We start from the raw sequence: 27,009 nt of genomic DNA on the forward strand, positions 1-27,009 counted from the left end.
GGGGGTGGAACAATAAGGTTTAGACTCAAGATTCTCTTTTGGATAAGAAAAAAGAGGGATAGGACAGGATAATAAGGTAAATTATCGTATCTACTTGTGACAAATCAGTAACTTTCAGCTTTAGATAATTGCATTGGTATGGATTCTTGTATACTGACACAAATGTAAAATTATTTTTCTATTCCTGTTCAAGATAATTTATATTTTTACAACACAAAACTATATTTGTCATATTGTACATATGTTCCTATTCCTGTTTGAAATATTTTGTATATTGATAGAAATGTAAAATTCTATTTGTCATACTGTACACATGTTCTACTTTAGGATATTTTGTATATTGATACATACTAAGGATATTGTCATATTGTACTATATATATTTCTACTTCTCTGATTAAGGCATCTTTGCATATTGACACAACTTCAAGATCATTGTCCCTATACTATAATGTTTACCGTTTTTCTTTGTTTTTGTTTTTCAAGACAGACAGTCCTAGCTGTCCTGGAACTCACTCTGTAGACCAAGCTGGCCTCAAACTCACTGAGATCTGCCTGCCTCTGCCTCCCAAATGCTGGTATATAGTTTGTATTAGGTTTAGAACCTTCTTATTTAGACAAAAAGGGGAAATGTAGTGGTATTTTCTCCACCCATGACCTTTGGCAATATGGCGTGAAATAGGTGGGGCTCCTTGCCTGCATGCATGACCTCTTAAAAGGAAAGGGAGAAGAATCACGTTCTTCTAGGCATGATCAGACATCGGACAGCCAGGTGCACTCTCTCCCACACAGAACAGAGGACTTCGGCTGTTTATTCGGTTCTGTGCTCCTGCGTGTACTTCCTATTAATATCTTAATAAATACCTGACTCCCCTTCAGCAGACTCTTGGAGATTTCTCACACGAGGGCTTCCTTACATTTCTGCCTCCTCAGGCCCTTTTCCCTGCTGGTCCTGCCCACCTGAGCCATCAGACAGAAAAGGAAGGGGGCAGGTTCCCAGACCACATCAGCCTGAGCCCCTCCTTAAGCACTGGCCGCATGAAAATGGTGGAGGGCCTGCTACCCAGGCTAGCCCAGAGCAATGCAGAGTCGATGTGCAGAGAGGCCTGAAGAACAGTGTATTCCCTACTGTCAGCCTGCCGGGGGTCAGCGAAGAGGGAGGACAGACAGGCTGTGAAAATGTCTGACCAGGAACTATTTTTAACAAACTCATTTATTTCTCAGAGTCTGAAACCCTCTGTGAGCAGCCTCCCCAGTGTGGATGGAGATCCAGCTTCTTAGGCCTCAAACTCAAACTCAAAGTACTGTGGGTCAAAGTAATGGATGCGAACATATCCGTCTTCACCACCGCTGCTGTAGCTGGAAAGAGATGGACAGGGATGGTCAGATGCTTCCTCAGAGGGGACACTGAGGCAGCCAGACATAGCAAATGGGAAGAGACCCCCGGGCACCGAGAATACCTCTTGCCATCAGGATGAAAGGCAACACTGTTGATAGGTCCAAAGTGGCCCTTGACTCTTCCAAACTCCTCCTCAAAAGCCAAATGGAAGAACCTGGAGAAGAGGGTGGGTAGGAGACCAGTTATTTAGTCTCTATCTCCTTCCGAAACACTTGATGCAGCATTCTGCAAAATGAAGACGGTTGAGGCAGTATTCTATGTAACAAAATTAATAAAGCAGAGAACTTAGGATAAAGGAAAGAAATAAAATGAAGTTATAGGAAGAGTACCTAAGCGTCTGCTTCAGTAGATAGCAAACACCAAGCACTTACATGTGCTGGGCAGTGCTCTAAGGCTTACTAAGTATTAACTCATTTGCTTAATCTGCACAAATTTCTGAGGTGAACACACTACCCGTCCCATTAAACAGTTGAAAATCCTAGGCACAGAGAAAAAGACAGCATCATCTAGGCCCACAGAGTTCATGATCTCTTTTGTTTAGAGACAGGGTCCTGTGTAGCCCAGGTGAGCTAGGAGTTGGCTGAGGCTAAGGATGACCTTGAACTCATGGTCCTCCACTTCCCAAATGACGGGAACTGTATTATAGGTTTGGGGCCACTACCCATTGGTAGTGCCAGGGACATAACCTGGTGTGCTAGGCGGGCACTTTAGCCAACTATAGTCCAGCTGAGTTCATGACCTCATCTGCTATATGAGATATTTGTCACACTCCCTATGACCCTTTGTGTTCAGGAGGTTGGTGGTTACTCTGAAAGGCATCCTCCATGTGGGTTCAATGTGGAAGAGCTTGCTTCCCCTTTACCTGGCTTCAAACTTGCCAATCCTGGTGGAGGTTGTGGTTACATCCATGGCTTCCTGACCACCTCCCAGTACCACCTAAAGAAAAGAAAGTTCAGGTGCAACCAGGACTTATTTCCCACCCTTTGTCCTCTGCCAACAGCTCCCACTCACAGGAGGAGGATCTTCAGGGAGGGATGAGCAGCCATTTCAGGTGCCTCCTGCTCACTTCCCTGGGCTACCCAATCAATCAGCACTGTACAATGCTAGGAGTCCCCTCTCTGTCTGACACCATTTCCCCCCAACATTACAGCCCAATTGTTGGGCAAACACTCCGAAAGCAGGATGCCTGAGTGGGGTCTTCTTACGTGGTCATAGTTGGGAGAGAGTGCAGCTGAGTTGACCGGACGTTCTGTTCGGAAAGTCTTCTGATGTTCAAGACTTGTGGAGTCAAAGAGCTGGAGAGAGAAAGGGTGGGCAGGATCTGTGATGGGCACCTTTTTGGGCAGGTCAGACTGGGTGAATGTGCACGAGGAGGGCAGGGAGAGCTCCACTGGACCCCTTACCCAGGCTCACCTTGGCTGTGTTGTCCTTGGACGCGGTGACAAACATGGTCATGTCTCTAGACAACTGGATGTCATTGATCTGCCGGGAGTGCTCCTTAACATTCACCAACACCTCCCCAGACTGGAGGAGCAAGAGGGAGACTGACTCTCGGGAGCCCCGAGCCACTAGTCCCCAGAAACCTGAGACCTCCTCAATCTAATGCCGCCACCCCCCCCCTTACTTTTGGGACTGACTGACCCCAAGTGCTCTATCAGTGAGCAGTGGTGGCACACGACTTTAATCCCAGCACTTGGGAGGCAGAGGCAGGTGGATCTCTGTGAGTTCAAGGCCAGCCTGGTCTATAGAGGTCATTCCAGGACAGTCAAGGTTACACTGAGAAACTCTATCTCAAAAAACAAAAAATAAAACAAAACAAAAAAACATGTATATGGCTATGTGCCTGTGTATGCAAGTGTCAGTGGCCACAGGTCAGAGGACATCGATTCCCCCTGGCACTGGAGTCACAAGCAGTTGTGAACTGCCTGATGTGGGTGCTAGGAATGGAACTCAGGTCCTTTACAAGAGCAGCAAGTATTCCTAACCACGGAGCCATTTCTCTCCATGAGGTTGTCTAAGGCTAGCCCTGAACTCACTCTGTAGCCCAGGCACACCTCAAACTTTTTTTCCGGTTTTAGGATGTTTTACCATGCCTGGCTGGCCTGGAACTGGTATGTAGACCTGAAACTCAGATCCACCTGCCCCTGCCTCCCAAGTACTGGGTTTACAGGTGTGTGCCACCTCAGCTTGCCTCAAGCCTGGAACTTTTGATGCTCTTGTTTCACAGGTCCCATCTGTCACCCAGCTAGGTAACAGGTCTAGACCACCACACCCAACCTGTAAATATATTATTTTTCCCTTCCTTTTTATTATCACATCTCTAATTCTTGGTATTCAGGGATCACTCTACCTTAGCTTCCCAAGAACCTGGAACTAGAGGTACATACCCTTCTAACTCCTAAGCATTGTGTGCCTGTCTAGAACTCCACATCTTCATTCGTACCAACTAGTTCAGCTCTATGCTCCAAGCTGTAGCTGCAGAACCTTCCAAATGGCAAATACTATAAATAACACCACTGCCTAGAGAAGAATCGGATCCTCACCTTCTGACACTCAAAGATGTTTACTCTCTAATGCCAATCCATTTTCCAGAGGATTGCTAGATGAGTGCCCTTCCACTGGGCTATACTCTCAGACCTTGTTGTTCCTGATGTTCCTTTTGCCTGTGGAAAACTATTCTTCCTGCTAGAAGCTTTTTTTTTTTAAAGATATATTCATTTTTATTTTATGTGTTATGAGTATTTTGTGTATGCGCACGTGCTTGTGTGTGTGTGTGTGTGTGTGTGTACCATGTTCGTGTCCAGTACTCAAGGAGCCAGAAGATATCCTGGATCCCTGGACCTGGAATTAACAACAGTTGGGAGCTGCCACGTGGGTGCTGGAACTTAAGTCTTCTGCGAGAGGAGCCAGTGCTGTTAATCACTGAGCCATCTTCTCTAACCCTTGGAAACTGGACTTATTTTTCACGACTCTACGTACATGCCACCTCCTCTGTAACAAGAGTATACTCTGGATTTAGCTGAAATCTCTATCATGGCATGAATACAGCATGACTCATGTCCTGGCTGTTTGTAAGCTGCTGGCCGAGTCTCCTTGTTTTCCTAGGAACCTCATCCAGGGTCTAGCACTCTCTACTGACAGAGAAATGCTTATTTGTAACCACTGTTAACACACTTCTGGACACCTGATGTCATCTGGTGACACTTGGCCCCTTACCTTGGCACTATACTGGTTGAGCTCCCCACTCTCATGGCCTGCGATGATGCACTCCCCCAGGGGTCCCCAAACAGCACTGGTGATCTTGGAGTCATTGCAGGGGATCTTCATGTAGGGCTCATTGCTGTCTGTGCACAGCAGCAGAGGTCAGGCCCTGGGATCTGAAGCCATATCCCCCACCTCAGACCCCCTGGTCCTAGCCCTCACCGATCTGGCTTGGATCCCGTAGATCAAAGAAGCTCACAAAACACTGGTATCCCATCTGCTTGTCTGTGGAGAACATGATGATGTTGCCCCCAAAGTCAAAGCCACAGGTGCGGACAGCTGAGTTGGTCTTCAGTAGAGCCAGCTGCTTCCCTGGGGAGAGGCGGGGTCTAGGTTACTCTGGTCTAACATTATCCCAGGAAGGCGCTATCACACTCACCTACCCAGCCTCACAGCGCTTCCTGCCCTGACACCTGCAGGCCAGAACTCTCCTTCCCACTGCTGCTCTCTGTCTAGTCCCCTTCCCCAGCACTTTCTCCGGAACCCTGAGAGGACCGTGGCTCTACCAGCGGTGGTTCCCAGCTATGTCTCCCCCTCAGACTCCATTTCTCCTGTGTGCGCCAGCACAGAAGCAGACACCAGCAACCACCCAGCAGCCAGAATAATACAATGGCCTCCCCTTTGCTGTCAGCTCTTCAACTGCTTGGACCTTGTTCAAACCCACAAGTCCACTATTCTTCCCTGTCCATCAAACTCCTCAGTGTGCAAGTTTTTTTGTTTGTTTGACTGTTTCTGTTTTTCAAGACAGGGTTTCTCTGTGTAGTCCTGACTGTCCTGGAACTCACTTTGTAGACCAGGCTAGCCTCGAACTCACAAAAGATCTGCCTGCCTCTGCCTCCTGAGTGCTGGAATCAAAGGAGTGTACCACCACTGCATGGCTCAGTGTGCCAAGTTTTACAGAACAAAACCAAATTCTCTGAAGAACTTAAATCTAGATTAGCTGTTCCTACAGAGGACCCAGGTTCAATTCCCGGGACCCACAGGTGGCTCACAGCTCTTTAATTTAATTTAACCCAGCAGATCTGATGCCTTCTTCTGGCCTCCATGGGCAATGCACAGACATGGTACACACATGAAGGCAAAACACCCATACATGTAAAATTAAAACAAACAAACACCAAAACTTGGGACTGGAGAGATGGCATAGGAGTTGGGAGTGCTGGGTGTCCTTCTAGAGGTTCTGAGTTCATTCACAGCACTCACATTGCGGCTCACAACTGTCTATAACTATAGTCCTATGGGACCCAATTCCCTCTTTTGGTGTGCAGATATACATGCAGACAAAACATCCATATACATAAAATATATAAATCTCAAAATAAACAAACAGAATAACTTTTTTTTTTTTTTTTGGTTTTTCGAGACAGGGTTTCTTTTGTGTAGCTTTTTGGAGCCTGTCCTGGAACTCGATCTGTAGACCAGGCTGCAGAATAACTTAATCATAATTGGTTGTGGTGATATTTTGTTTGTGCTCTAACAACTAAAGCTTACTTGTAGACCAGAGGGTAGGGCCAGTTAACCACAGGGGTCAGGCAGTGGTGGCACACACCTTTAATCCCAGCACTTGGGAGGAAACAGGAAATGATATGGCTGGGCTGAGAGAGGAAGTGACAGGGAGGGTGGACACAGGAGCTAGGTCTCTTTTTCAGTCTGAGGATTCCTAGAGGTAAGAAGTCTGTCTAGTGGCTGGCTGCTCTGCTTCTCTGATTTTTCAGCTTTCACCCCCATATCTGAATCTGGGTTTTTATTATAAAGACCAATTAGGATTCGTGGTACAATTGGTGATTTTTGTTTTTATTTTTTAAGACAGGTTCTCATGATATAACCTTGGCTAGCCTGGAGTTTTATTTTTATTCTCTCTCTCTCTCTCCCGTTTTTTTTTTTTTTGGTTTTTCGAGACAGGGTTTCTCTGTGTAGCTTTTGCGCCTTTTTCCTGGGACTCACTTGGTAGCCCAGGCTGGCCTTGAACTCACAGAGATCCGCCTGCCTCTGCCTCCCGAGTGCTGGGATTAAAAGGTGTGCGCCACCACCGCCCGGCTCTTTTTTTTTTTTCAAGACAGGGTTTCTTCGTATAGTTCTGGTGCCTGTCCTAGATCTCGCTCTGTAGACCAGGCTGGCCTCGAACTCAACAGAGATCCACCTCCCTCTGCCTGTCGAGTGCTAGGATTAAAGGCGTGCACCACTGCTGCCCAGCTAGCCTGGAGTTTTATATTATTGTGTTTGTTTTTCCAGATAGTTTCTCTCTGTAGTCCTGGAACTCACCTTATAGACCAGGCTGGCCTTAAACTTGGAGATCTGCCTGCCTCTACCTTCAAAGTGTTGGGATCAATGGTGTGTGCTACCACTGCCTGGCAGAGTTTTGTATTTTAATTATTTATTTTGTTGCCTGACAATTTCATACATGTACATAACAGATTCTGATTACTCTCCCTCATGTCCCCATGTCTACCACTTACATCCCTATCAGTCCATCTCCCAGGTCTGTGACTTCTAGTTTTGTTTTGTGACTCAGTTAGTCTAAGCGGGGCCACCAGTGTGACCACTGGACTGGGAGTGTCCACTGGAATCTGCTGGGATCAGGAGTGAAGGCAATAACTTCCACTCTCCCTGAACCTGAAACCAAGTTCTTCACTTCCACAGTCACGGCTGTCCGGGCTTCAGACTCTAGTTTCATCCACCCTACCCCAAGCTAACCGGACATTTTCCACTCTCCTGCCTCAGCCTCCCAGTGTTGCGATGAGGTGTGTGCCGTCACACATAGCTTGTCTTAGCCTTTTACCTGGACATCCCTTGCCTTCATTCCTGCTTGTGCCAAAGTGACCAAGCACTCTGCTGCCCATAAAAGCCCCAGCTTTCACAACAGTTACCTGGAGAAACCTTCCAAGGCCACCCGTTCCCCACTCAGGAGGTCCACTGTCCCTCTCCGGCCTTTCTTGAACATGGCGTACTATCTTAATGTAAAGCTTCTGTCCCCAGCTAACTTCCTTGCTGTTTTGTTTGTTGTCTCCTAATCTGTAGACCGGAAACCATCTATCTCCAGTTCCCCGAACATATTTGCTTAGACAGGTACACTGTAGTCAGTAAATCCTTGCTGAAAAGTGCATGGCGCAGGCTTACCTGTTTCACAGTCCCAGAGGCGACAGCTGTTGTCAGCTGAGCCAGTAAGGACATGCTTGGTGTCCCCTGAAGGAGGCGTTAAGAAACATGACTGGAAGAAATGGTACAGCGGTTAACAGCGCTGGTTCTTCTCCCAGAGGACTCAGGTTAGATTCCCAGCACCCACCCATACGGTGGCTCCCAGTTCCAGGGGATTCAATGCCCTGCTCTGCACTCTGGGGGCACCAGACACACACACACACACACACACACACACACACACACATACATACACAGGCAGGCGAATCATTCTTTTTTTTTTTTTTTTTTTTTTTTTTGGTTTTTTGAGACAGGGTTTCTCTGTGTAGCTTTGTGCCTTTCCTGGAACTCACTCTGTAGTCCAGGCTGGCCTTGAACTCACAAAGATCCACCTGCCTCTGCCTCCCGAGTGCTGGGATTAAAGGCGTGCGCCACCAACGCCCGGCCAGGCGAATCATTCTTTTTTTTTTTTTTTTTTTTTTTAGATTTATTTATTTATTATGTATACAGCATGTATGACTGCAGGTCAGAAGAGGGCACCAGACCTCATTACAGATGGTTGTGAGCCACCATGTGGTTGCTGGGAATTGAACTCAGGACCTCTGGAAGAGCAGTCAGTGCTCTTAACCTCTGAGCCATCTCTCCAGCCCCCAGGCGAATCATTCTTAACCACAGAATAAAACAGAAATGGTGAGGGTTGGAGAGATGGCTCAGTGGGTAGAGTGCTTGCCATGCAACCACGAGGACCTGAGTTCGGATCCCCAGCACCCACATAAAGACTCAGATGTGCCTGAAATCCCTGTGCTGAGAGGTAAAGACAGGAAGTCTTTACCTCCCGAGTGCTGGGATTAAAGGCGTGTGCCACCACCGCCTGGCTTACAAATACATCTTTTAAAAAAAAAAAAGAAAAGGAAAGGAAGAAAGAAAGAAAGAAAAGAAAGGGAGGAGAGAGAGAGGGAGGGAGAGAGAGAAAGAAAGGTAGGTAGGTTGAAGAGTGATTGAAGAGACACCTGATGCTGACTTCTGGCCTCCCTAAGTGACCTGCATATACACACACACACACACCCATGTTCTCTTGGAAGCCATCTAAAGTGTCTCCCAGTTCAGCCCCAAAGAGCCTTTCTTACTCTCTCTCACCTCAGAGTGTTCCAAACATCAGATCCAAAACGTAAACTTGCCCTGTTTCCCCAATCGATGAAGCAAAGAGAGTAGGAAGCCTTATTTTCTGGAGCACTACAGCATGTCAAACTCCCAACCTCAAAGTCGGCATCTCCAAGGCTGGCCAACCCACAGCCAAAAGGATACAGTCCGCGTCCACACACCACACAGCTCCAGTATGGCCCATGTAGGTGCCCAGCCTCTCGCCATTCACAGAGTACCACACATTGACGATCTACAAGAGTAAAATAACAGGGTGGGTCACATCTCAGAAAAAGCAACAGGTCATTTGGCCCTACAAACCCTCTGCAGACTCTAGCCAAACCAAGTGTGCCCTCTGCTCATTTATTAGACAGCTGATAAAAGAAGGCCAGCTCCTGGGTTCTCCTCTCTTCCTAAAAGTAAGCAGTGTTGAAACGAGGCCTGCAATAGCATCCTCAGTATCTTTTGTCTGGACTCAGCATCTCCCTGAACAATCAAACATCTCCCTGAACAATCAAAGGCCAAGGTGTCCTATCCAGTTGGGAACAGATGGCTGTAAGGATGTGTGGGCTCTCCTGCTACTTTGTCCCTCTCGCTGTGATTTTAAATTCAGTGCTTTGTCCTCTGAATTTTTTTTTGAGACAGGGTTTCTCTGTGGAGCCCTTGCTATCCTGGAACTCACTCTGTAGACAAAGCTGGACTCAAATTCGGAGATTTGCCTGCCTCTGCCTCCCAAGCGCCAGGATTCAAGGCAAGCACCATGAGGACCACCACCACTACCACCACCGCCAAGCTAACTTTGTTGTCTTTAAAAGGGCTAGAGACATAGCACAGAGGTTAAAGAACACTGGCTGCTCTTCTAGATGACCTGGGTTTGATTCCCAACAGCCACATGATGGCTCACAACCACCTGTAACTCCAGTTCCAGGGGATCTGATACCCTCTTCTGGCCTTCTCAGGCACCAGGCATACACATGCAGGCAAAACACCCATACACTTAAGATACAGATTCATTATGTATAAAATACATATTTTAAAGGGCAAGGCCAAGCTGTGTGTGGCAGCACATCCCTATATTCCCAGGACTGGGAGGCTGTGGCATGAGGATGGAGAGGCACAGGCCGGCTCAGAAACTCCAATAAAATGTCTAAGAAATGTAAGATGCAAGTGACTAACATACACCAGGTATGAAGAAAAACCATTACAAGAATGACCTCATTTTATTGAGGGAGGTACTTAAAGTTCCATGTTTTATTAAAAGGGAAAAACTGTAATTTAGAAAAGTCACATGTCATATTAAAAGTCACACTGCTAGTAGGTACAGGAGTTAGGACTCACATCAAGCTCTGCCTTCAGACTACTCAATGCTGGTCCTTCCCCCCCCCCCCCCCCCCCAGTTCTCTGTGTAGCTTTGGAGCCTGTCCTGGAACTTGCTCTGTACACCAGCCTGGCCTCGAACTCACAGAGATCCGCCTGCCTCTGCCTCCCGAGTGCTAGGATTAAAGATGTGTGCTACCACTGCCCGGCTGTTTTTTTTTAATAATTTACTTCTATTTTATGTGCTTTGGTGTTTTGCTTACATGTATGCCTGTGTGAGGGTGCCGGATCCCCTGGAACCTGAGCTATAGACAGTCGGGAGCTGCCATGAGGGTGCTGCGAATTGACTACCCACTGTTAACTATCGGTTAACTGTCTCCATGTGCAAATGCCTCAAAAGGCAGTACCCACAGAGACTGTGCACCAAGTATCAACTTGGGAGTGAACAGACTAAGCCTCGGAATAGCCTCACTAAGTTCTGTTTTTTTCCTCTTCCCCTCTTTTCCTACTTGGTGCCAGGGATCCAACCCAGGTGCATGTTAGCCACTCTAGTATGAACTACAACCCCAAGCCCCTCATAATGACACAGCTCACTGCCCATGGATCAGCTTTATCCTCCAAACTCTAGAGGTTGTCCGTTCTGGTTCTTCCCATCCTCGAGAGCTGATCCTGTCCCAGTCCCCCTACCACACAGTCTCTTATTTTTCTTCTCCCTGGGTACTCTTTCCTATCAACCATCAACTTATCTTAGGTCTCCCAGGCAGAATGCTGTCGCTTCCCTACCCCGCCCGGTACCGGTGGTTTCCTGCTTTTCAGTGGACTTGCCCTCAGGCGGCAAAGCTTGTTCACCCACCCTCCCGACGGTGCGAACTCGCCCCTCCGGGCGCCCCGCCCCGCCCTGCCGCCCTCCCTCGCGGCGGCTCACAGGGTCTTTGGCCACGGTGAAGAGGAGGTCTCCTTCGCGATTGTACTTGATCTGCGTGATGGACCGCTCATGGCCCTGCAGCAGGATGGGCTTCTGTGGGGACACAACGGGAGTGTCAGTGCCAGGAACCCCGTCCCACCCCGACTGGGGACCCCCGGACCGCAGCACCGCATGCCTGGAACTCACCATCCCGGCGGTGACGCGGAGATAGAGGCAATGTGAGTAGGACCGGAAGAGGATTAGGGTCAACTTCCGGATGCGGGGACTCCGCCCCCTGGCTCCCGGAAGTAGAAGGATCTGGCGTTGCCATGGCGGCGTCTCTGGGTGGGTAGCTGGCCCCGCCCCTCCGCGGCACCGACTCCGGCTGGGGTCTCCCCTGTCACGTCCCCGGCACCCCTAAATCCCAGGCCTGCTCAGTCCAGGACAGACTCACTTCTGCCACCTTCGGTGCGGGACCTCCCGGCCTAGCGCAGCCCAGCGCGGAGAGCACGGGAGGGAGATGGAGACGGTCAGGCCGGCGGGAGGAGGCCGGGGAGGGCCTGGGTGACTCTCTGATCCTTTGCTTTCAGGGCAGGTGCTAGCTCTGGTGCTGGTGGCCGCCTTGTGGGGTGGCACGCAGCCGCTGCTGAAGCGGGCCTCCGCCGGCCTGCAGCAGGTGCATGAGAAGACGTGGGCCCGGCAGCTGTTGCAGGAGATGAAGACTCTCTTCTTGAATACTGAGGTGCGTCTGTGGACTGCTGCTCCCTCGGAGGAGCCGTGGAGCCAGAATCCCAGCCCACCTCCTACTCCCTAGAAGCTCCTGGAAGAGGCATTTATTCTCTGTGAGCCTCAGCATTATCATTGGTAAAATGGGAACTATATGATAACCTATGTATAGGGCTGGTGTAATAATTGAGGGAACAGGGCAGTGGTGGCACATGCCTTTAATCCCAGCACTCAGGAGGCAAAGGTAGGCTGTCTCTCTGAGTTCGAGGGCCAGCCTTCTACAGAGCAAGTTCCAGGACAGCCAGGGCTACACAGGGACACCCTGTCTCGAGAAACAAAACAAAACAACAACAAAAAAGAATTGAGGTAAGACACATAAAACACATAGCACTGGGCCTAGTAGAGCATATATGTTCAATCTACGACTAGTATTAATGTTATTGTCACCTTACTAATTATATAACAATTGTCTTTCCAAAAAAGACAATTTTCTCTGGGCTCAACTTGCCCTGGCGTAGAGCATAAGGAAGGGTATTGAACATTGCCTCCAACCCATGGCTGTTGAAGTATGCTAGTTAGATATGCAGGACTCTCGGGGCTAAGGGGAAGGAGAGAGGTACAGATGAAGTACTGTGTGAGTTCAGAAGAGAAGTGGAGCTGGAGGACTGGGAGGGGACCTCTTTTTTTTTTTTTTTTTTTTTGGTTTTCCGAGACAGGGTTTCTCTGTGTAGCTTTGTACCTTTCCTGGACCTCGCTCTGTAGGCCAGGCTGGCCTCAGACTTACAAAGATCCGCCTGCCTCTGCCTCCGGAGTGCTGGGATTAAAGGCATGTGCCACCACCGCCTGGCAGGGAGGGGACCTCTTGAAAGGAGTAGCACTGGCCATCAAGGCCTGACAGGCTGTAGGGAAGATGGGAACTGGCCAAGATGAGGGAGAGGGCATTTACAAGAGTGTGCACTGAATGTTTCTCTCTTTGCCCTGAAATGGTCCTCAGGTACATGAGTGTTCCCTGGGCATTTGTGTGTGTGTGTGGGGGGGGCATTTATCTCTCCCCCTGGGGGAAAGGCAGATGCTAGAACAGCAGTTCTCAACCTCTCAACCTGTGGGTCGAGACCCCTTTGAGGTTGCATATCTGATATCTACATTACAATTCCTGTCAGTGGTTCAGTGGTGCTGAGGAGATGGCTCTGTGGTTAAGAGCATTAGCTGCTCTTACAGAAAACCCAGGTTCAATTCCCAGCACCCACATGGTGGCTCACAACCATCTGTAATGAGATCTGGCTCCCTCTTCTGGCCTGCAGGGATACATGCAAACAGAACACTGTATACATAATAAATAAATACATCTTAAAATAAATAAATAAATAAAATGATTAATATCAGTAGCAAAAGTGCAGTTATGAAGTAGCAATGAAATAGTTTTCTGGTTGGGGATGACCAGCACACGAGGAACTGTATTAAAGGGTCGCAGCATTGGGAAGGTTGAGAACCACTGCGCTGGATCAGCTGAGACTGTTGTGTGAACAGGCAATCGCTGACAGATTTCTCCTCTTTCCAGTACCTGATGCCCTTTCTCCTCAACCAAAGTGGCTCCCTTCTCTACTACTTGACCTTGGCATCAACAGGTGGGTCTCTGGCTTGGACCTCCTCTGGGGTGGAGGCCATATTTTTTGAGGGGAACTTGAAACACCTTGCACCTGTCAGTCAGGGAAGAATACCTGTTTCTGGTCCTTCTCTGGATCACAGGAGCAGTGGGGTGGTTACGAGTGTGTGGCCAGGCAGCCGCAGCAGAGGGAAGGTTCGTTTTGTTGTCATAAGTGCTGACTTGTTTTATTTATTTTGGGAGGAGAGAATTGTGTGTGTGTGTGTGTGTGTGTGTGTGTGTGTGTGTGTGTGTGTGATGGTTTTTCTTTTTTTCTTTTGTTTAATAGTTGGTGTAGCTAGAGTTTTCCTGCCTGGCCCACAGTCAGGACAAATCTCTCTCACCTGCCAGTCCCACAGCCTCAGACCCGACCAAGTAAACACAGAGACTTATATTGGTTACAAACTGTATGACCGTGGCAGGCTTCTTGCTAACTGTTCTTACAGCTTAAATTAATCCATTTCCATTAATCTATACCTTGCCACATGGCTCGTGGCTTACCGGCATCTTCACATGCTGTTTGTCATCGTGGCGGCTGGCAGTGTGTGTGTGTCTCTCTCTCAGCCTTCCACTTCCCAGCTTTATTCTCCTCCTTGTCCCGCCTACACTTCCTGCCTAGCCAATGGCCAATCAATGTTTTATTTATTGACTAATTAGCAACACATTTGCCATACAGACCATCCCACAGCAAGTTGGTTTTTTTTTTTTTTTGAGACAGGGAGGGTTTCTCTGTGTAGCCCTAGCTGTCCTGGAACTCACTCTGTAGCCCAGGCTGGCCTCAAACTCACAGAGATCCGCCTGGCTCTGCCTCCCAAGTACTGGGATTAAAGGCGTGCACCACCACTGCCTGGCTTGTTTTATTTTTTATTGCATTTAGTTTCTCTCTCTCTCTCTCTGAATATGTGTGTATAGAGGGCAAGTTTGGGAAGAGGCTCTCTCCTTTTACCTTGTAGATTCTCTGATGAACCCAGATCATCAATCTTGATGGCAAGTGCCTTTACCCACTGAGCATCTCCCTGGCCCTTGTTAGTTGTTTAGAGACGGGAGTCTCACTGTCTAACTTAGGCTGGCTTCCAAATCATGATCCTCATGCCTCTTTATCCCAAGTGCTAGGATTACAGGTGTTCATCAAACACCCAGGTATGGGAGGCATCAGCCTTTGATCCCTCTGTTCACTGCTTACCTGGCCTAGAGTAAGCCCCTTATTTGAATCTTGGTTTTATATGGGGCCTCGTTGCATTGTGAAGATTGATTCAGTGTGTGAGAAGAATCCGGCAGAGTACCTGACATACAGTAGAGGCTCGAGAAATACATTTCCTTCCTCCAAATGTTGACTGCTCCTAATACATCAGGTTACATATTTATATCATGACCTTCTGAAGCAAACAAGTTTACCTTCATAAATTATAACACTAGCCGGGCAGTGGTGGTGCACGCCTTTAATCCCAGCACTCGGCAGGCAGAGCCAGGCAGATCTCTGTGAGTTCAAGGCCAGCCTGGTCTACAGATCGAGATCCAGGACAGGCACCAAAACAGAGAAACCCTGTCTTGAAAAAACAAAACAAAAAACAAAAAAATAACACTGGGCAATTTCCATGCTTGCCTTAACCCCAACAGCATGCTAGTGCAAAGGGATTCCAAGTTACAGATTAATGGCTATAAGCTGGGCACTTGGAGGCTGAGGCAGGGAGATTGTTACAAGTTCATGGACATCCGGGACACTTAGTTCTAGGCCAGCCTGTCTCAAAAAACCAACAAGAAACCCACCCCCAGATGCATGCTCTTGGACTTCTGCAAGCCTCCTTGGTATGGTTTTGCCCACCCTAGAGTCCATAGCCCCAAAGGGAGGAGAGGGCCTGGTATGATGGCCTCCAGGTCTGATATTTGAGTTTCAATTAGAGAGAGCAAGTACTCATAAGACATCAATTAGGCTGGGAATGGAGCTTTTGGTAGAGTGCTTGCTTCCCCTGTCCGCACAAAGCCCTGGGGACAGTCCTCAGCACCAAATACGCCCTCCGTGGTGGTTAACAACTATAATTCTAGTACTTAGGAAGTGGAGGCAGGAAGAGAAGCAGGAATATAATAACTTTAGCAGGAGTAGCCTGAGGTACTTGAGAGCCTGTTCTACAGAAACAGAAGGAGAGGGCTCCACAGGAAAAGGTACCCACCAAGCTTGATGACCAGACTTTGATCCCTAGAACCTAAAAGGTCAAAGGAGAGAACCAATTCCTGCAAGTTGTCCTCTGGCCTCCACAAGCATGCCACTACACATGCACCCACTCTACCCCATCCTCCCACTAAAGTCTCTCAATTAATGTAATTCCTGATGGGAAGCAGTGCTGAACTTACTATCCCTTGGCTGCATCTAGCTATTTCTGAAGTTATTTATTTATTGTTGGTGGAATTTTCTCTCCTGCCAGCCAGCTCCCAAATAACCACACATAGACTTCTTATTAATTATAAAGGTTTGGCCAATAGCTTAGGCTTGTTACTAACTAGCTCTTACAACTTAAATTAACCTACTTTTATCAATCTACTTTTTGTCTCATGGCCTTATTACGTTTACTCTGTACTGCACATAGTGCTTCCTCTCTGGTTTTTGAGACAGTCCTGTCTCTTCACACTCAAAGACAACCTAGATTTTAAGGTCATCAGGACAGACAGGCAGCAAAGGATACGGCAGAATGAGTGTGAGAGCTCGGGGCTCAGCTCCTGTTATCAAGCTGTGTGTACTGTAATGCATTTTTACACACTGCAAGAATATTATCACCATTTGGCATAAAGGAAATAGACTGAAATCATAGACTTCTGATCTAGAAGAGCCACATGGAAGGAGAGAACCAATTCCCAAAAGCTGTTGGATGACCTCAACATGTGCACAGGAACACTAATGCACCTACACACACACACACACACACACACGCACACACACACACGACCTCATCATGTGCACAGGAACACTAATGCACCATGCACACACATAATAAATTTTTTATTTATTATGAGAGATAACTCAAAGGTTAAGAGCACATGCTGGGTTCACTCCCAGCACCCATATGTTGGGTTACAACTCTCTGTAACTCCAGTTCTAGGTGATCTGAAGCCTTCTCATCTCTGTGGGCATCACACACACGGTGCACATATGTCTCTGCAGGCAGAATACTCATACACATAAATTAATCTTTATGAAGTTTCTTGTTGTTTTGTTTTTTGGCAGACAGGGTTTCACTGTGGAGCCATGGAACCCACTCTGTAGACAAGCTGGCCTCGAACTCACAGAGATCTTCCTGCCTCTGCATCCTAAGTGCTGGGATTAAAAGTGTGTGCCACCACTTCCTGGCATGGCTGTTGTTTTTGAAATGATCTCACTCTCTAGCCCAGGTTGACCTTAAACTCCCAGTTGTTTTCCTGTCTCAGCCTTCCAAGTGCTGGGAATACAAGTGTGAGCTACTGCACCTAGCAAGATCTCGTTTTTGTTATGTAACCAGGCTGGAGAGATGGCTCAGTGGTTAAGAAAACTTACTCTAGCAGAGGACCCCTCTTCAATTCCCAGCACCCACATGATAGCTCACATTGTTCCAGAAGGATCTAATCCCCACATGCATCACACATGCATAAAAGCAAAACACGTACATAAATCTTTTTAAAAAAAGAAAGAAAGAGAACAACTTGGCTGGTCTCATACCTCAGAGGTCAGGTGTTCATGGTGGTCCTGAGGAAGCCCTGAACTTGGAGGCAGGAAATCTGGACTTCACCCAGAATGAGCCTGCATCTCTTCTATGGAAATGAGCTCATTCTCCTGTGGTGTTTGTTTGGAACAGCATCCTTGTAACCCTTGCTGGCCTGGATAGAATTCAGTGTGTAGACCAGGCTGGACTTGAACTTGAAGCAGTCCTCTTGCCTCTGGCTCCTGTGTGCTAGGAGTACAACTGTGCACTTGCTTCCTGGCCTTGTTTTTTGTTTAAATCTTGTATGTGTGGTGTATGGGGGAGTGCATGTTTGTGTTTAAATCTTGTGTGTGTGGTGTATGGAGGAGGGCATGTTTGTGTTTAAATCTTGTGTGTGTGGTGTATGGAGGAGTGCATGTTTGTGTTTAAATCTTGTGTGTGTAGTGTATGGAGGAGGGCATGTTTGTGTTTAAATCTTGTGTGTGTGGTGTATGGAGGAGGGCATGTTTGTGTTTAAATCTTGTGTGTGTGGTGTATGGAGGAGTGCATGTTTGTGTTTAAATCTTGTGTGTGTGGTGTATGGAGGAGTGCATGTTTGTGTTTAAATCTTGTGTGTGTGGTGTATGGAGGAGTGCATGTTTGTGTTTAAATCTTGTGTGTGTGGTGTATGGGGGAGTGCATGTTTGTGTTTAAATCTTGTGTGTGTGGTGTATGGAGGAGGGCATGTTTGTGTTTAAATCTTGTGTGTGTGGTGTATGGAGGAGGGCATGTTTGTGTTTAAGTCTTGTGTGTATGGTGTATGGGGGAGTGCATGTTTGTGTTTAAATCTTGTGTGTGTGTGGTGTATGGGGGAGTGCATGTTTGTGTTTGCATGTGGAAGCTAAGGTGCATGTTAGGTGTCTTTCCGAATTACCCTCTACTACAGGCTCTCGGGGGTCTCTGACTAATCCCAGAGCTTACTGGTTGTCTCTCCTGGGCTGGCCAGCTAGCTCCAGGGCTCCACCCATCTCTGCTACCCCTATCTCCAACATAGGTTATAGACACATTCCACCTTGCCCAACTTTTACACAGGTGCTGTGGTGATCCAAACTCAGATCTCTGTGCTTTCATGGCAGGCTTTTTACTGACAAGCATCTCCCCAGGACATACACCCCCTTTAATAGCATCTTGTTATATGGTCCAGGCTGGCCTCCAATTTGAGATCTTCCTGCCTCAGCCTCCTGGTTGCTGGGATTATGATTCGTTCCCTAACATCTGCCCCATGATACTCTGTTGTTTTTTTTAAAAATCTATTTATTTATTTATTTATTTATTTATTTATTTATTTATTTATTTATTTATTTCAAGGCAGGGTTTCTCTGTGTAGCCTTGGCTGTCATGGAACTCACTCTGTAGACCAGGCTGGTCTCAAACTCACAAAGATCCGCCTGGCTCTGCCTCCTGAGTGCTGGGATTAAAGACATGTGCCACCACTACCTGGATGTTTTATTTATTTTTGAGACAGAATCTTACTATGTAGCCATGTCTGTCCAGAGTCTCCTAAGGTAGACCAGGCTGGTCTTGAACTCCCAGAGATCTGCCTGCTTCTGCCTCCAGGGTGATGTTTTTGTTTGTTTGCTTTTCTTTTTCTTCTTTTTTTCTTTTCTTTCTTTTTTTTTTTTTTTTTTTTTTTTTTTTTTTTTTTTTTTTTGAGGCAGGGTTTCTCTGTAGCCCAGGCTGTCCTGGGGAGAGCCTTCTACCTCTGCCTCCCAAGTGCTGGGATTAAAGGTGTGCTCCACCACCTGGCCCCCAGAGTGGTTGACTTAAGTATACTAATATGTCTCTTTTGTACTGCTTTTGTAAAGGTGGGGATGGTGATGACGATAAGGAAGAAGGGGAGAGGAAGGAGGAAATTTTGCAAATATTTCATCCCTAGAAAGGCATTCTTCGCATCTAGGGGTTTTTCTTGCTCTGACTTCCCAGATCTGACTTTAGCTGTGCCCATCTGTAACTCTCTGGCCATTGTCTTCACACTGATTGTTGGGAAGGTCCTTGGAGAAGATATTGGTGGAAAACGTAAGTCAGGCTGCTACATGTCAGGGATAGATAGCTGCTTGGGCCTTGACATATGTGAGCATTTCCCCAGTCTGTCTTCCATGGGTGGAGAGGAGAAGCCTCCCTTATCTTGCCCTTTGCTCTGCAGCAGCTCTCCTGCTTGTGACCATCAGTTCCCTTCCCCTGGGCAATCTGGGGACAGAGGCTGGGGTGGGAATCAGGACCAGGCACCATCAGTCTTCTTCCCTGACCCTGCTGACCCCTGACCCCTTGATGTTTTCTTTACCTCAGAAGCAGTGGCTGGCATGGTGCTCACCGTCACGGGGATCACACTGTGCATCTCAAGCTCAGTGACCAAGACCCAGGGCCAACCGTCCTCCTCTTGAGTGGGCCAAGCCTGGCCTTCAGTTCTGCTGTGCTCAGCAGGTGCTGCAGGGGGATACACCAGCTGGCCTCTCTGAGCTTAGCTTCCTCATCTCTGGGATCACATCTACCTCAGAGTCACAATAAGAATCGCATGGTCCAGAGTTCCAGGACAGCCAAGGCTACACAGAAAACCCTGTTTCAAAAAACCAAAAGAAAAAGACAGAAAAGAAAAGAACAAAGAAAAAGGACAGCCCTGGGAAGATTTTGTAACCTTTGGTGGGTTCGGCTGTTGTTGAGATTTAGCACTGGACCCAGGAGTGGTGGCGCATGCCTGTAATCCCAGCACTCGGAAGGCAGAGGCAGGCGGATCACGGGGTTCCAGGCTAGCCTGGTCTACAGATCGAGTCCCGGGACAGCCGGGGCTACACAGAGAAACCTTGCATTAGAGGGAAGAGACTGATTTAGCACTGGAGACTGTACACCCGCCCAGCAGCCTCCGCCCCAGCAGCCTCTGCCTGCTGTCATCTCAGGCACTGTTGCCCTGGCCTGCTGGCCTGCTCTAATGTCAGAGTCCACAGAGCCTCTACTACATGGAAAGGGCTGGCTGCAGTCTCTGAACCAGGACTGTGTCTGGAGGCTTCCGCAGCCCCACTACAGTCTCTTGACTGACTCGGGGTGGAATTCAGGGAGAGTGGTTACAGCAGAATGCAGATGGGAGAAAAAAGAGCTGGCCCTGGGCAAAAATGCTCACCTGCCAGTCCCTCAAGTGAGCAGACAGCTGTGCGCCAAGCAGCGCCAAGCTGCAGCAAACACCTGTAGCAGCTTTCAATAAACCTGCAGCAAACAAAGCTCAGCAAATGTTACTTTATTGTGACAAGCCTTCTCCTAACCCAGTCTGCAGGGCCTTTCTCTGCAGGGAATCTCATAAGGAAGTAGCCAGGCTTATGAATGGGGAGGGGCAGAGGAGGCCGTACCTACTGTGTTTCTCAGGACCAGGCTGCTGAAAGCTGGGGCGGGGGTAGCTGGGAGTGGCTGTCCTCAGTTTCTGTCGAGTTCCTGGCACTGAAGATGGTGGACCAGCTTGGGCTGAGCATGAGGATAGATGGCTACAGGCCCCGGCGGGTGTTGGCGGATAAGGCCTCTTCCACTGTCTCTGCTGCCCTCTGGTGGACATGTGGAGACATACAGAGCCATGTGGATGCCCAGTTTGCATCCACTGCCAGAGGTCCCCAACCCAGGACAGGAGGCTGGAAATTAGAAAGCCTCGGGAATTAGGAAACAAGAAGGCAGGCTTTCAGGTTTTGATCTGCTCAGTCGCTGGGAAGATGGTGTCCTGGGAGCCCCGACTTTAGCTCAGACCCCTGCCCATCTCAGTATAAGGTGTCCCAAGCTGATGGACTTACCTGATCCACAGGCTCTTCTGTGTAGATGTTCTCATCATCAGCCACTTCCTGAGCCCCGGCTGTTTCCTTCCTTGGGTGGGAAGCCTCATAAACTCCCTTAACTCCTAACAAGGAGGCAACATTGGTCGATGCCCAGGCTGAGGGGGTCCACAGCCTTAGGTGCCTTCACCTGCTCCCCTAGTTCCTTCCCCTGAGCCTTGTTCCACGTTCTCCAACACCTCAGAGGATGGCAGGGAAGTTAGAAGCCAGCCTTTAGCTCCCAGCTCAAACCCACCTCTGAACCTTATGGCTTAAGCATTGTCTTTTCTGTTTATATAAGTCCCTATGAAAGGAGCAAGGACATGCGAATAGAAGAGTGGCGTGGAGCTCTGCTGAAGCATTCTCCCCTGCAGACATCCCCCTGCAGTAGCAAGACCATCCTGTGTTGATGACCTGAGCTCCCATGCGTCCCTAGCATGTGTGAGCATAGGGGAGGGATGTGAAGGGTCCAGCCCCGGAGCCCTCACCTGATGGATGTGAAAGAGGAAAAGGCTTGCTTGGTGGCTGGACAGACTGCCGGGCTGTGACATAGAAAGTGGATGGCTCAGTTTGTCCAGGTTCCTTTGCAGAAGACTGGGGTGCCTGGGCCTTGTGGCCGCGGGCCTACAGAAGGGACACCGAGTGAGAACCCCATCTGTAGACTGTTCTTACGTCTCCTCCTCCCCAGTGTGCCCTGCCCCCTGTGCAGGCTTTCGAGAGGCCGTGTGCCCATCTTCAGAGTCTGCATCCTTCCTGCCTGCCTCTGTTCCTGTAGGCGTGTCTATCCAGTTGACGCTGGCATCCAAAGATGCCAGTGAAACGGTGCCACGCACTCATTGGCTCATCTGGGAGAATGGAGGTTCCCTTGGGCCCTGCTGTGCCAAGGAGGCAGCTCCCACAGCCAACCTGTGGGGAGGCAGTTGGCATGGCATGTGCCACTCGATAACTGTCCCCCTGAATGAGTCTTGTTTATGCTTGTGAACTTCAGTTCCTACCCCAAGAAAGGGAAATCACTACTTCCCAGGATGGGGTGAGGCCAGAATCCCCAGCTGGTCACTCCCCCGCCCCACTGTCACCTACCCTCTGCCTGTGGCACTCAGACTTCCGGCCTGGAGGATACCTGCAGTGAAAGGAAGGTTTGTAGTGGGCAGAGGAGAACACAGTCCTAGCTCCCAGGCCAGAGAGTACTTCCTGTGCTGTGGCCTGCAACCCTCCACCTCAAACATACCAGCAGCCCCTGGCCAGAGCGGGGCTGGGCACCAAGAGCTCCACATAGGGGAGGGCTTTGAACTCCTCTTCTCCAGCTGCCACGTAGTGATGGCCGCTCACCAGAGCAGCCCCTGCTGAGAGCGGGAGCCCCTTGAGGGTGCAGAGTCTGGGAGGAGGCGAGACAACAGGCTGCTGTCTACCCAGCAGGCGCTGAGGTAGGTACAGCTCCTTTGGGGGACCCTCTGACTTTGGTCCTCTGGGCAATGTTAACCTGGGCTCTGCCTGACTTGAGCAAGGGCTGGGCTAGGAAACCCCTCCCCTGAGGCACCGGAGGAAGTCCTGCTGGAGAGAACATGCCTTCCTTTGCCCTTTTCAACTTTTAAGAGCAGACAAAAACCGTGGGCTCTTGGGGTGCCCGGCCTCCCGGCCTCATACTCACTTGTGTACAGCCCCACTCTGTAACTTGACCTTCTCGGTCAGCAGCTTCAGTACCATCTCCCAGTCCTGGATGACAGTCTGGGGCAGCTTCAGACCAAAGGGAGGACTTAGTAGGTCTCCATTCCTGAACACACTGAGACAAAGAACAGCCAGGTAGGGGATGGGTCTCCAAGACTCCACATGTGAAAGGGGCATAGGAACCACTGAGATGTTGGGATTTTAATCTTCCCACTTGTCATGGGGCTCCTGGAAAAACCCACTGCCATTTTCTTGGTCTCACTGAGGCACAAATCTACACCCCCACTCCCTGATGCTGGCACTCACTGGATATAGCAAGGGGCGTCTGCTGGCAGCCACTGTCCAAAGGCCCCGTCACATGGGCGGTGAGACATGAAAGGCTCCTGAAATCCAAGGCAGGCCTTCAAGTCAGGAGAAAGTCCAGGACTTTGGTTGGGACTGGCTGGTTCTAAGAACATGGGGTGAGCAGGCAGGAACCAAACTTGTGCAAGAGAGCGAGTGAGCAGGGATGAGTCTGGTTGTGCAGGAGAGTGAGTGAGCAGGGATGAGTCTGCTCACACCTCTCTGGAGGGTACTCCCTGAGTCACACAACTCCTGTCCTTTGGCCTCCTGTTTCACAACTCACCCTTTCCTTTGGGGACTGTGGCCTGGAGATTAGGTAAGAAGCAGGGGATGACCCAGGACAGCAGCAGGTTCTGGAGTGGGTGTGGTGTGCCCCAGACTCCACAAATCCTGCTGCCTTCAGGACACTTGTTCTAAGAGGGATGGAATGGATGACAGAGCTGTGGAGTCTCCCCTGGACTTACATGTTGATGGCTGCTCTTCCCACCTGGGGGTTTCCTTCCAGGAGGCAAGTAGCTGAAAGGACAGATAGGTCCCAGGTCACCTGAGGGAGTCGGAACCCGGGCTAGCCAGGCTTATGCCCATCACAGACAGGATCCCATCACTGCAGGGCTAGTCCGAGGAGACCATTCTGCAGGTTGAACTTTTCCCTGACTAATGAGATGGGATGCGTGTGCGGTGGCACTCCTAAGGCCAGGCCTACTGTTGGTGGCTCACACCTTTAGTCCCAGCATTTGTGAGGCAGAGGCAGGCTGATCTCTGAGTTCAAGACCTGTCTGGTCTACAGAGTGATTCCAAGACAACCAGGGCTACAAAGACAAAGAAAAAGATTGGGCTGGAGAGATGGCTCAGCGGTTAAAAGCACTGGCTGTTCTTCCGGAGGTCCTGAGTTCAATTCCCAACAACCACATGGTGGCTCACAACCATCTGTAATGAGATCTGGCGCCCTCTTCTGGCCTGCAGGCATACATGCAGGCAGAACATTGTATACATAATAAATAAATAAATCCTTAAAAAAATAATTAAAAAAAATAAAAATAAAAAAAGAAAAAGATCTAGCACTGCAAAGTGAGACTGAGACAGTGGAGTTCCCCAAGTAGTCCAGGCTAGCCTCTACTCAGTGTGTAACTGAAGATGACCTTCAACTTCTGACCCACCCGTCTCCACCTCCCATGTAGACACCAGCCTGACTCCAAAATCTCTTATTTGGTCTCCTATCCCACCATCACCACCAAACAATCATGTCTTCATGCTTTCTCGCTGCTTTAGCCAAGCATCTCAAACTCTAGGCTAGGTCTATCCTCTCTCTGTAGGATGAGGCCATCTTCCCGAAGCTGCCCAGCACCCTAAGTGTCCCTCCTCACTGGAGCACTCTCTTTTGGGCCAGGAACATGTGGAAATATGAACTTGCCTTAGGATCTCAGAGAACTGAGTCCAGCTATAAATCCATGTGGCTCTTAGGTACACCACATTGTTGAAGGCTGAGGGCAAGCCTTAAGTATCTTACTGTAGTCCAGAAATTCCCCATTCATGAGGGTGATTTTATTTTCATTTTGTATCAAAGTCAAAAAAGTGACTTGTTCAAAATTCCACAGGAAGTGCCTAAGTCCAGACACCATGTTCCCTCCTTGTTGTGAACTCCCCCAGCGGGGTGCTCAGGTAGGACTTGGAAGCTCGGCCTGGGTCGGAAGCTCAGGTCAGCTGTCTTCCACTTTGGAAGAGAGTCTCATCTTGCAGAAAGAGATGAGCCTAGTCTAAGGAGTTTCCGATGCTAAGTACAGCAGGGAGGAAGTGGTGGCCAGTTTCAGTGTTTGGTGATGGTGTTGGCAAGGCCTAGTCAACACTCAGGGCTGCAGAGACGGCTCTGCAGGGAAAGGCCCTGGGCCGCCAAAGCCTGACCGCCTTAGAGCCACGTGGAGGAAGGGAGGGTAGCGACTCTGGCGAGTGTTTCCTGCCCTGTGCACACCTGCCATCTCACACACACACACACACACACACACACACACACACACACACTAAAAGGGCTGGAGGGTTAGCTAAGCAGTTGAGACTACTTACTGCTCTTCCAGAGGATCTGAGTTATCTCTGTGTACCCACATCAGCTGGCTTACAAACAACTGTAACTCCAGGTCCAGGGGATCAGACAGCCTCTGATAGCACCCGCACATGTGTACACACACACACACACACACACACACTTGTGTACACACACACTTGTGTACACACACACCTGTGTACACACACACACTTGTGTACACACACACTTGTGTACACACACACTTGTGTACACACACACACTTGTGTACACACACACTTGTGTACACACACACACACACTTGTGTACACACACACACACACACACACACACACACACACACACACTAAGATTAAAAGGGCTGGCGAGGCGGCTGAGCAGCTGCCTACACTCTGCTCTTGCAGAGGACCTGGGCTGAGTTCCTGCCACTCACATGGTGGCTCACCACCATCCTTAACTCTAGGGCCGGGGGATCTGGCACCCACTTCTGGCTTCTAAGGGCACCAGGCATGACAGGGCACTTACATGCAGGCAGAACCCTCAGAAACAGAAAATAAATCCTTGGCCAGGTGTGGTGACCCAGGTCTTTAATCCCAGCACTTGGGAGGCAGAGGCAGGCAGATCTCTTCGTTTGAGGCCAGCTTGATCTACAAAGTGAGTTCCAGGACAGCCGGGGCTACACAGAGAAACCCTGTCTTGGAAGGCGGGCCGGGATGGCGGGGGGAGTGGAAGGGAGAATAATTCCTAAATAAAGTTCAACGTGCAAAACTGTCCCCACAGGCTGGTCCTGGTTGTGGTGGGCATTAACTGTAGAAACAGAAGGCAAGCTGAGTTACAGCTCACCTTCTTTGACCATGTAGCCTCAGGCAGCTTTCTCACTGTGCTCCTACGCTCTTAGAGTGCAGCTTCTCCCCAGGTTTTGGGAAAACGAGCCTGTCAACTTGGAGGTAAGTCCTGGATGCACTACGGCTCCCACCACCCTCCCTGGGCACTTTGGCCTCCCCGGCCCACTCACTGGAGCTTGTGGAATCGTTCAAAGCCAGCAGCCACGTATTGCCCTCCATTCTGTAAGTCGGCCAGGTCAGTGACGCGGTGGCCGTCACACAGTGTGTAGAGGGCACGGACAGCCAGTGGGGCCTGCACCACTGAAGTCACCTCATAGAGGAAAGCCTCCATGGTGGGGTAGCGGCGTTGGGTCACCACCAGCTGGCGGCCTGGGAAGAAGGGGTCCCCATTTCGATACACCAGTACTCTCTTGGCTACCATAGTTTATCTTCACTCACAGACGCAGAGCAGTTGCCAAGCAACTAAGCCGGGGCTGGGAGCTGTGCCAGAGGTGAGGTCCTGCCTTCTTATCCGGGAAGGCTTCAAGCACCTTGGACAGGAGCATTTTCCTGAATGCAGGGTCTCCGATCTGCACTTGATGGGCCTCACCAGAGCAGGGTAGATAGGATCGCTGTTTTCATTTGCTTGCAGAGCTGGGATCAAACCCTGGCCCTTGTTTGTTAGGCAAACACTAGCACTGAGCTGTCTTTCCAACCCAGTCTGCTCACATTACAAAAGGGAGGCCTTGGGATCAGTGAGGGGAAGAGAGATTCCCACACAGATGTCCAGGCTTCTCCAGGGCTTGGGCTCCTTTGAACTGAGACCAGGGGGTGATCAGCCTGACGACTGCTCCTCAAGGAGGGTTAACTGTGCTTTGGCCACGGCTGCTAGCTGGCTTTGGGGATGAGGTGCCATGTGAGGGAGAGATGAACCAGATGACCCAAACCTGTCCGGGTCAGAAACAGGAGATAAAAGCAGACAGGCCGGGCGGTGGTGGCGCACGCCTTTAATCCCAGCACTTGGGAGGTAGAGTCAGGCAGATCTCTGCGAGTTCGAGGCCAGCCTGGTCTACAGATCCAGATCCAGGACAGGAACCAAAACTACACAGAGAAACCCTGTCTTGAAAAACC

At 49.4% G+C, this 27,009-nt stretch overlaps 3 protein-coding genes across 5 annotated transcripts; 1 reads left to right on the forward strand and 2 right to left on the reverse strand.

Moving 5' to 3' along the window:
• Positions 1 to 1,194: 1,194 nt before the first annotated feature.
• On the reverse strand, positions 1,195 to 11,459 carry Eif3i (eukaryotic translation initiation factor 3 subunit I). Its single transcript, XM_059255027.1, has 11 exons — positions 11,363 to 11,459; positions 11,177 to 11,269; positions 9,100 to 9,187; positions 7,777 to 7,842; positions 4,822 to 4,971; positions 4,615 to 4,742; positions 2,812 to 2,922; positions 2,604 to 2,693; positions 2,261 to 2,334; positions 1,460 to 1,552; positions 1,195 to 1,358 (listed from the first exon to the last, which is right to left on the reverse strand). The coding sequence occupies exons 1-11, from the start codon at positions 11,363 to 11,365 to the stop codon at positions 1,277 to 1,279; spliced, it is 978 nt and encodes a 325-aa protein (XP_059111010.1). The 5' UTR covers positions 11,366 to 11,459; the 3' UTR covers positions 1,195 to 1,276.
• Tmem234 (transmembrane protein 234) lies at positions 11,443 to 19,803 on the forward strand. 3 transcript variants are annotated; one of them, XM_059255028.1, is made up of 5 exons: positions 11,443 to 11,500; positions 11,746 to 11,897; positions 13,440 to 13,506; positions 19,154 to 19,246; positions 19,517 to 19,803. In XM_059255028.1, exons 1-5 carry the CDS (start codon positions 11,485 to 11,487, stop codon positions 19,609 to 19,611), a joined length of 423 nt encoding a protein of 140 aa, XP_059111011.1. In that variant the 5' UTR covers positions 11,443 to 11,484; the 3' UTR covers positions 19,612 to 19,803. The 3 variants fall into 3 exon arrangements, with proteins under 3 accessions (XP_059111011.1, XP_059111012.1, XP_059111013.1); XM_059255029.1 differs by having other exon boundaries at positions 19,520 to 19,803; XM_059255030.1 differs by lacking the exon at positions 19,154 to 19,246.
• Positions 19,804 to 20,578: 775 nt separating this feature from the next.
• Dcdc2b (doublecortin domain containing 2B) lies at positions 20,579 to 26,493 on the reverse strand. The gene is given in 7 exon segments (XM_059255031.1): positions 20,579 to 20,754; positions 20,995 to 21,098; positions 21,501 to 21,636; positions 22,093 to 22,132; positions 22,241 to 22,387; positions 22,661 to 22,833; positions 26,066 to 26,493. Coding segments are annotated over 7 exon segments (912 nt in total). The 5' UTR covers positions 26,321 to 26,493; the 3' UTR covers positions 20,579 to 20,697.
• Between the last annotated feature and the right edge of the window lie 516 nt (positions 26,494 to 27,009).

This window comes from Peromyscus eremicus, chromosome 2 (genome assembly GCF_949786415.1).
Source record: "Peromyscus eremicus chromosome 2, PerEre_H2_v1, whole genome shotgun sequence".
NCBI lineage: Eukaryota > Metazoa > Chordata > Mammalia > Rodentia > Cricetidae > Peromyscus > Peromyscus eremicus.